The sequence below is a fragment of the Netta rufina genome (genome assembly GCF_964035555.1).
Source record: "Netta rufina genome assembly, chromosome: 18".
Lineage (NCBI taxonomy): Eukaryota > Metazoa > Chordata > Aves > Anseriformes > Anatidae > Netta > Netta rufina.
Window position 1 is genome coordinate 5,433,362 of NC_140142.1, and position 10,169 is coordinate 5,443,530.

General features: G+C 49.7%; 1 protein-coding gene across 1 annotated transcript; it reads left to right on the forward strand.

Annotated features, from left to right (window-relative positions):
- Window positions 1-5,928: 5,928 nt before the first annotated feature.
- LOC311216349 (olfactory receptor 14A16-like) lies at window positions 5,929-9,542 on the forward strand (the record flags this gene model as incomplete). The annotated part of the gene is made up of 2 exons (XM_084297894.1): window positions 5,929-6,306; window positions 8,979-9,542. 2 exons carry the CDS (start codon window positions 5,929-5,931, stop codon window positions 9,540-9,542), a joined length of 942 nt encoding a protein of 313 aa, XP_084154020.1.
- Window positions 9,543-10,169: the final 627 nt, after the last annotated feature.

Genomic DNA, 10,169 nt, shown 5'->3' on the forward strand with positions numbered 1-10,169 from the left:
CACGGTCCCATATGATATACTACTCTCTGAATGGGAAAGATATCGGATTTGAAGGGTGGACTACCTGGTGGAAAAGAAACTGACTTGATGGCCACAACCAGAGAGTAGGGGTAATGGTTCTATGTCTAGGTGGAGGCTGGTGATGAGCGGTGTTGTTCAGGGGTCTGTCCTGGGACCAGAAATGTTTAATATCTTCAACAATGACTTAGTAGGATTGAGTGCACCCTCAGCAAGGTTGCAAATGACCCTAAACGGTGTGATGCAGTTGATACAATAGAAGGAAGGGATGCCATCCAGAGGGACCTGGACAAGCTTGAGAACTGGGTCCACATGAACTTAATGAGGTTGAACAAGACCAAGTACAAGTTGTGGCACCTGGGTTGGGGTGGGGGCGATCCTGGACATGAGTACAGACTGAGAGAAGAACACATTGAGAGAAGCCTTGTGGGGAAGGACTTGGGGTACTGGTGGACAAAAGGTTTGACGTGAGCCAGCAGTGAGTGCTGGCAGCACAGAAGGCCAACTGCATTGTGGGCTGCATCAAGAGAGGAGTGGTCAGCAGGTGGAGGCAGGTGACTGCCCCCCTCTGCTCTACCCTTGTGAGGCCTCACCTGGAGCACTGTGTCTAGATTTGGGGCCACCAGCACAAGAAAGATGTGGACCTCTTACAGACAATCTAGAGGAGAGCTACAAAGATGATCAGCGGACTGGAGCACCTCTCCCATGAAGACCGGCTGAAGGAATTAGGTTTGTTCAGCCTGGAGAAGAGAAGGCTCCAGGGAGACCTCCTTGCATCTCATCAATACTTAAAGGGGTCTTTTTTAAAAAAATGGAGGACTCTTTACTCATGTAGATAATGACAGGAGGATGTGGGAATGGTCTTAAACTAAAAAGGGGAGATTTAGACTAGACATTAGACATTAGGAGGAAAATCTTCACTGTAAGAGTAGTAAGGTAGTGGAACAGGTTGCCCAGAGAAGTTGTGGATGCTCCATCCCTGGAGGCGTTCAAGGCCAGGCTGGATGGGGCCTTGGCCAACCTGATCTAGTGGGTGGAATCTGGGAGGACTTCAGTTAGATGATTTTGAAGGTCCCTTCCAACCCAAGCCATACTATGATTCTATGATGCTAGGATGAAAATTAATTAAATCCTAACCAAAACCAGGACACAAATAGGCTAAGGGCAAGATATCTCTGTGTGTATATCAAAAGACAGGAAAAGTGGTGATAGTTATTTAGAAAGTGTAAGACCTGAGTATGACATAGGAACAATGGTTCGGAATAAGGGCTGGATACAGTCTGAGTTTTAGATGGGATAGACTTAATTTTTCTTCCCAGTAGCTGGTATGGTGCTGTACAGAATCAGCGAATCAGAGAGTAGTTTGGGTATGAAAGGACCTTAAAGATCATGAAATTCCAACCCCTCTGCCATGGGCAGACACACCTTCCACTAGACCAGGTTGCTGAAAGCCCCATCCAACCTGGCCTTCAAAACTTCCAGTGAGGGGGGGTCCACAACATCTCTGGGCAGCCTGTTGCAGTGCCTCACCACCCTCTGAGTAAAGAACTTCTTTCTAATACCTAATCTAAATCTACCCTCTTTCGGTTTAAAACCATTTCCCCTAGTCCTATCACTACACTATTTGATGAAGAGTCCCTCCCCAGCCTTCTTACAACCCCCTTTAAGTATTAGAAGACCACTATAACATCTCACCAGAGCCTTCTTTTCTCCAGGCTGAACAACACCAAATCCCACAGCCTGTCTTCAGAGGAGAGGTGCTCCAGTCCCTTGATCATCCTCGTGGCCCTCCTCTGGATTCGTTCTAATAGACCTGTGTCCTTCTTGTTCTGGGGGCCCCAGAGCTAAACACAATACCTGATGTGTGGCCTCACCAGGGCTGAGTACAGAGGCACAATCACTTCCCTACTCCTGCTGACCACACTGTTCCTGGTACAAGCCCGCATGCTGTTGGCTCTCTTGGCCACCTGAGCACACTGCTGGCTCACATTCAGCTGACTATCAACCATTACTCCCAAGACCCTTTCCAATGGGCAGCATTCCACCTGCCATTCCCCAGCATTGCATCTGGTTGTCATGCCCCAAGTGCTGGACCCAGCACTTAGCCTTGTTGAACTTCATAGATTTGGACTTGGCCCATGGGTGCAGCCTATCTAGGACCCTCTGCAGAGTCCTCCTACCATTGAGCAGAGCAACACCCACTCAACTTGGTGTTGTCTGCAAACTTACTGAGGGTGCACTTGATCCCCTTGTCCAGATCATTGATGAAAATATTAAAGGGAACTGGCCTCAGAACTGAGCCCTGGAGGTCACCACTAGAGAACGGCCTCCATCTGCATTTAGCTCCATGTACCACAGTTCTTTGGGCTCAGCCATCCAGAGTGTTTTTAATCCAAGGAAACATATACCCATCCAAGCCTCAAGCAGCCAGTTTCTCTGGGAGAATGCTGTAGGAAACAGTGCCATAATCCTTACTGAGGTCCAGATAAACCACAGCCACAGCCATTACGTCATCTGCTGAGTGCATCACCTTGTCATAGAAGGAGTTCAGATTTGTCAAGTAGATCCTGACTTTGATAAAGCCCTACTGACTGGGCCTGATCACCTTGTAAGTGTAAGTCTTGTAAGTGTTGCCTGATGGTACTCAAGATAATCTGCTTCATGAACTTCCTCATCACTGGTCAGACTGACAGGCCAGTAGTTCCCCAACACCTCCTTCCAGCCCTTGTAGACGCACATTATATTTGTCAATCACCAGTCTACTGGTCCCTCTCCCGATAGCCAGGACTGATGATCAATGATGGAAAGCAACTTGGGAAGCGATTCTGCCAGCTCCCTTGGTAGTGACAGGTGGATCCCATGTGGTCCCATGGATGTGTGTAAATCTTTGCGCAGTAGCAGGGCTCTAACTATTTCCTCATTCATTATGAAGGCTTCATTCTGCTCCCTGTACCTATCTACCAGCTCAGGAGGCTGAGTATCAGAACAACAGGTCATGTTGCTGAAAACTGAGGCAAGGAGTACATTAAGAGAACATTAAGTACCTCAGCCTTTTCCTCAACTCTTGTGAATATGCTTCCCCCTACATCCCATACAGGATGAAGATTCACCTAAGTGCTCTTTTTTTTTTCTTTTTCTTTTTTTTTTCTTCTTATTTTAATGTATTTACACATAAAAATATGCAGCATAGGTCTTTGAAGGTAATAGTCAGATTGAGCTTCAGTTGGGATTTGGCCATTCTGAATTTGTCCCTGCACAACTTCATGACATTCAGGATTCAATTCTACACAAAATGACTGGATGGCATGGATGGAAAGAAGCAAAGAAAAGGTGGAACCTGGCAACCTTCCATCCTCTAACCTTCTCCAAGTTTGTGCTGGAAATCCATTCAACTAGTTACTCCTGTATTATACAAACTGTCCTGCAACTGCTGATGTTGTTATCTTGTGAGAGACAGCACAATCAGGGTGAGACATCTTCCTGAAGACATTAAATGCTGACAGAATGCAACATTGGTTGGGGGAACCACGAGAAATTCCAGGATTTACCTACAGAAACCTCCTGACATTTACAAGGAGAAGAGCCTAGTCGTGCAGCAAAGGAAGAGGAACCCCACACATCAGAGCAGACTGGGACCCTGCTGAGTGAGCAGTGCCCAGGAGGAGGAGGGCCTGGGCACCACGAGGGATGCCATATGAGCAGTGGTGCCTGCTCAGCAGGAACCAGGCCAGCTTCCTACAGAGCTGCCTTACGAGGAGCATAGTGACCAAGATGATCCGAGTTATCAAACTCAGCTCAGATCTGGTGTAACACCACACAGACATGTGTCTACAAATAGTCAGTAAAGAGGTACAGATCTGGGAGTCTCTAGGGTATCCTGGTTTGGAGAGGAGCAAGGGCTATGGCAAGACTCAAAGTCTGAAAAGGTCCAATGTCTTTGTGTCCATGGCTATGGTTCTTGTGTCTGTCACTGAGGCCAAAGAGGAGAGAGCTAATCGTTAAAACACCAGGGCCTCATTGCCTCCTCACCCCCCACCCATGAAGCAGGCAGGAGTCGTACCATTCTCCTGCACTTGGCCATGTACATCCCCATCTCCTACTGCCCCACAAAGAGCTCTGAGCAAGGTGTGAAGGGAAAGGATCTCCCTTCCCAGGGGACAGGGGTCAAGGCCTGGCTCTTGTGCTTGCTGACACACATCCAGTTTCTCCACACATCAGTGTCACCTTCACATTGCCTTTGTCTCCTTGTCCTCACTGCCTCTAGGGTTCTGCTCTAACGAGCTCCAAGGGAGGCTGTGTCAGTGCTGGCCCTCAGGGGGACACTGCAGGAAATTTGCCTCTGACTTGGACTTCTGGAGAGATGTCTTCAATTGTCTCTGAGTGCCTGAGTTTCTTGGGCTCATCAGGAAAGCCTCCAGAGGAGCCTTGGGCTGGTGCTGTGCTGTTGAGCTGGGCCGGGCTCATAGGACAGAGAAAACACTTTTTAAAAAGTCCCATGAAGCAGAGAGACAGCTGTGCCTAGGAGCAGCTCCTCTGCACAACGCAGCAGGAAAGAGACACAGAGGCAGACACACAGAGAGAAGAAAAGGGGCCAGGGGCTGAATTCAGTTGTGAGTGAGAGGATGCTGAGAGCTGCCTGCAGGAGAAATGTGTACAGCCTTTGACAAGGTAAGTGCCTGGCTGCAGGGCCATGCTGCTGCAGGTCCTGGAAGGGTCTCCTCCTGCTGGGTCTTGTTTCTGGGAGGGCAGTGGGCAATGCAGTAGGCTTTGAGAGTCCTGCTGGGTTGCAGTGTGAGGTGAGGAAGTCTGTCAGAAGCCCCTTGGAGTGCCCTAAGGCAGGTGCCCCCGGTCAGCCCAGAACACCCTGCTCTGGCTGGCCATGCCGGGCTCTCTGTCAGCTGCCCCGTAGCTCCTGCAGCCATGGAGGTGCCCCTTGGCAGGGCCCTGTTGGTGGCAGGGTGCTGCAGGGCAGTGCTGAGCACAGCCGCGTGGGATGGGGTCTGTGAGCACGGGCAGGGGGAAAGAAGAGGTGGGCGCAGAGCAGCAGCTCCTGGCAGGGACAGCTGCAGGCAGCAGAGAGAGGGGCAGGCGGCCAGAAGGAGCTGTTGCCAGAAACACCGTGGCAGGGGGGATTTGGGCACCTCGTGGCCATGCCCTGCAGTGCAGACGCCTTCCCCTGGAGCAGCCCCTCCCTGGCCTCCTCTCCCCCTGCAGCCCATGGGATGTGGGGCAGGCATGGCCAGCAGTACATGCAGAGCCCATACGAAGAGATGCTCTCAAACTCTGGCATGATTTGGCCCTCCTTGATTAGCAGTCATCTACATTTTTTCTCAGGGAAACACCTGAGAGCGATTGTCTTGCAGCTCAGAGGGGTGACAATTGCCTGCTGAGAACTGGTCTGATCGACAGAGCTGCTCTGCTCAGTCTTCACCAAGGGACCCTTTGCCTCCTGGCACCCACAGGGTTTCTCTGGAAGTGCACAGGAAATGTCAGGGAGCTCAACCATCCAATACCTCTCCTAAGTGTTATCGGGATAATAGGAACAAAACAAAGGAAACAAAATCCCTGAAGCTCTGCCTCTGTATTAAGATGATTTTTTTGCAACAACACTGCACATCTCATGGATCTGACCAGTGGACGGAATGTAATTTTCCCCCATGTTTCTGCCTCTCTCCAGCTGCACAGCAGGAAGAACTCCTATGGAGCCACAGCAGCCCCTGCTCCCAGTGTTCCTCTCAGCCAACACCAGCCACAGCTCAAACAAGAAAGATGCAGAAAGGTTCTCCTGCAAAGAGAGAGGCTCTGTTTGGGGGTGCTCTACGACACACAATAGGTTTTCCTCAGAGAAATGTGTTTTAACATTGTTCTGCAATTTCCTCTTTAACAGAAAACGGTTTTCAATGTCAGAAAATGCCCAACATCAGCTCTGTGAGCGAGTTCCTCCTGCTGGCATTCGCAGACACGCGCGAGCTGCAGCTCCTGCACTTCGCGCTCTTCCTGGGCATCTACCTGGCTGCCCTCCTGGGCAACGGCCTCATCCTCAGCGCCGTAGCCTGCGACCACCGCCTCCACACCCCCATGTACTTCTTCCTCCTCAACCTCGCCCTCCTCGACGTGGGCTGCATCTCCACCACTCTGCCCAAAGCCATGGCCAATGCCCTCTGGGACACCAGGGCCATCTCCTATCAAGGCTGTGCTGCTCAGGTCTTTTTCTTTCTGTTCTTTATATCAGCAGAATATTTCCTTCTCACCATCATGGCCTACGACCGCTACATTGCCATCTGCAAGCCCCTGCACTACGGGAGCCTCGTGGGCAGCAGAGCTTGTGCCCAGATGGCAGCAGCTGCCTGGGGCAGTGGCTTTCTCAATGCTGTCCTGCACACGGCCACTACATTTTCCCTGCCTCTCTGCAATGGCAATGCTGTGGACCAGTTCTTTTGTCAAATCCCCCAGATCCTCAAGCTCTCCTGCTCAGATGCCTACCTCAGGGAAGTTGGGGCACTTGTGTTTACTGTTTCTTTAGTCTTTGGTTGTTTTGTTTTCATTGTGTTGTCCTATGTTCAGATCTTCAGGGCAGTGCTGAGGATGCCCTCTGAGCAGGGCCAGCACAAAGCCTTTTCCACGTGCCTCCCTCACCTGGCCGTGGTCTCTCTGTTTGTCAGCACTGGCATTTTTGCCTACCTGAAGCCACCCTTCATTTCCTCTCCATCCTTGGACCTAGTGGTCGCACTTCTGTACTCAGTGGTGCCTCCAGCACTGAACCCCCTCATCTACAGCATGAGGAACCAAGAGGTGAAGGATGCAGTGAGGAAACTGTTTCAATACATGCTTCTTAAGCATTAGTAATGTGTTCAGAAAATGTATTTCTGATAATATGCAATTTTGATTCATATTATAAAATATCATTCTTATCATTACTAGTGTTATCAATACATTATCATTAATAATAATCATAAAAGAAATAAAATGTTATTTGGGAAAATGATACAATATTTTAAAAATTATTTTTCTCTGTTAGTATTATAAAAATATTTTATTTTGTTTTTAATAATATTATTCTTAGCATTCTAAATGTTACATTTTGTGTTTGCTTTGACCATATCATCTAACATACATAGAGAACGAGGCTTCCTTGGTAGAGAAAGACAATAAAGATATCATCAGAAATTCATTGGTCTCAGTATTCCTCTCTTCCCATCTCCTCTGGTGCTGTGGGAGCAGCCTCAGCAACCAAGAGGGGCTCGGGCCAAGAGCCCAGCTGCCACTTATTGTATTTCGATTAGACTTTGTGGATCTAGGTGACAGTCCTGTCATCTCTATAGCAGGGCCAGCACAAAGCCTTTTCCAGGTGCCTCCCTCACCTGGCCGTGGTGTCCGTCTTTCTCAGGCCTGCCATATTTGCCTACCTGAAGCCCTCCTCCATCTCCTCCCCATCCCTGGATGTGGTGGTGGCAGTTCTGTACTCAGTGGTGCCTCCAGCAGAGCACGTCCTCATCTGTAGCATGAGGAGCCAGGAGCTCAAGCATTCCTTGTGGAAATTGATGGCAAGATGTGTCTTGGATGCAAGAAATTTTTGATCTGCTTCTGTACATATATTGTAATGCAAATAATTGATGGAATAGCCAGTATACCTGTTTCGTTTTGTTTTGTTTGTCATTGTGTTTGTGCATTTTCTTATTACATTAATTCAGCTAATGAGCACCCATTAAAATGATATGGATGTACCTGTTGAATATAGCTCATAGACTCTGTGCATGTGAAGCCATGCTCTCTGTGAATTTAACCCCACTCCACCCCTATCTTCAGCTGCTTGTCCCCTCGGGGCAGGGCAGGGACTGTGAGGTCCTGCAGCAGTCCCATGGCATTGGAAGAGGCATGTGAGGTGACAGGTATGTGATCAGATCTCAGGCCACAAGGAGGAGCTGGCTGGGAATGCTGGGATGAGGTCAGGTGTGCCTCAGGATCTGCTGGACCTGCAGGAGGCACATGGCTGTTAGGGAGGCTGGGAGGCCACTTCTGTCTGTGCAGCTGACGGACCAGCAGCAGAAATGTGGCACTGATAGGGACCGTAAAGGCCAGAAGCATGTTCAAGGCACGGAAGATGATGGTGAGGCACCTTCTGTTCCGGTCAGGTGATAGACCACAGGAAGGCTGATGGGATGGGAGTCATGCTTGAGGTATAGCTAGTGAGACCATAGAATGAGAGAATGGCTCCTGTTGGAAGGGACCTTAAAGGTCACCTAGTTCCAACCCCCAGCCATAAGCAGGGATGCCTCCTACGAGATTAGGTTTCCCAGGGCCTCATCTACACTGCTCTTGAACAGCTCCAGGGATGGGGCATCCCTAAGGTCTCTCAGCAACCTGTTCCAGTGCCTCAGCTCCGTCTAAATGAAGAGTTTCCTCCTAACCTCTAATCTAAATCTTCCCTCTTTTAGCTTAAAACCATTCCCCCTTGTCCTATCATTATCTAATTGAGCAAAGAGTCACTCTACATCTTTTTATAAGACCCCTTTAAGTACTGAAAGTCACAAAGAGGTCACCCCAGAGCCTTCTTTTCTCCAGGCTGAACAACCCCAGCTCGCTCAGCCTTTCTTCATAGGAGACATGCTCCAGCCCCTTGATCATTTTTGTGGCCCTCCTCTGGACCTGTTCTACCAGATGCACATGCTTCTCGTGCTGGGGACACGAGTCCTGGATGCAGGACTCATCCTCAGCGCCGTAGCCTGCGACCACCGCCTCCACACCCCCATGTACTTCTTCCTCCTCAACCTCGCCCTCCTCGACTTGGGCTGCATCTCCACCACTCTGCTCAAAGCCATGGCCAATGCCCTCTGGGACAACAGGGCCATCTCCTATCAAGGGTGTGCTGCCCAAGTACTTTTTTTAGTCTTTTTTTTTTTGATGCAGAGTTTTCCCTTCTCACCGTCATGGCCTACCACCGCTACGTTGCCATCTGCAAGCCCCTGCACTACGGGAGCCTCCTGGGCAGCAGAGCTTGTGCCCTGATGGCAGCAGCTGCCTGGGGCAGTGGTTTTCTTATTGCTGTCCTGCACACAGCCAACACATTTTCCCTGCCCTTCTGCCAAGGCAATGCTGTGGACCAGTTCTTCTGTGAAATCCCCCACATCCTCAAGCTCTCCTGTTCAGATTCCTATCTCAGAGAAGTTTGGGCAATTCTGTTTAGCATTTTGTTAACATTTGGTTGTTTTGTTTTCATTGTGGTGTCCTATGTGCAGATCTTCAGGGCAGTGCTGAGGATGCCCTTTGAGCAGGGCCGGCACAAAGCCTTTTCCATGTGCCTCCCTCACCTGGCCGTCGTCTCCCTGATGGTCAGCACTTCTATTTTTGCCTACCTGAAGCCCCCCTCAATTTCCTCCCCATCCCTGGACCTTGTGGTCACAGTTCTGTACACCGTGGTTCCTCCAGTAGCAAACCCACTCATCTACAGCTTGAGGAACCAGGAACTAAGGGATTCCATCAGGACTCTACTTGAATACACACATCGTCAGCAAATTCACCTATAATACTATGCCGAATATTAGAAATCCCAGCTATTCTCAGAAAGAAAATAATATGATGTCTTCTATTATTAAATGTCGGTTTTATTATTTTCTCTCATTATTTCACATTTGATTAAATATTATTCCTAGCCCCCTACAAGTCAATTATTTTTCTGTAGAAGATGGCTTCCTGTGTAGATAAACCTGATAATAAAGTCATCAGAAATTCATTGTTCTGAGCTGCCACCTCTTCCCATCTCCTCTGGAGCTGGGGGAGCAGCCCCAGCATGCAGGAGGGGCTCAGGGCCAAGAGCCCAGCTGCCACATGCAGGAGCAGCCCTGGTGGCCCTCGGGGCTGCCCCTCACTGCCCGCTGGGCTCTGCCTCTCTGCTGCCTTTGGGTCGGTGCTGCTGCTTCCCTGGAGCCATGGCCATGGCCAGCAGCAGAACGTGGCCTTGTCACTGCTGCTCTCTTTTGGCTTCCTCACTGTTCTCTTGTGCTCTTATGTTTGGATAAGCCCTTAGATCTCATGCACCATGGTGACAGTCCTGTTCTCTCTGCAGTGGCATCCCTGTGGTAGCAAGCAGCAGCAGGCACTGTTCAGGCCTGGGTCACAGCTGGCCTTCCTACTAGCACCACAGTAACAAATGG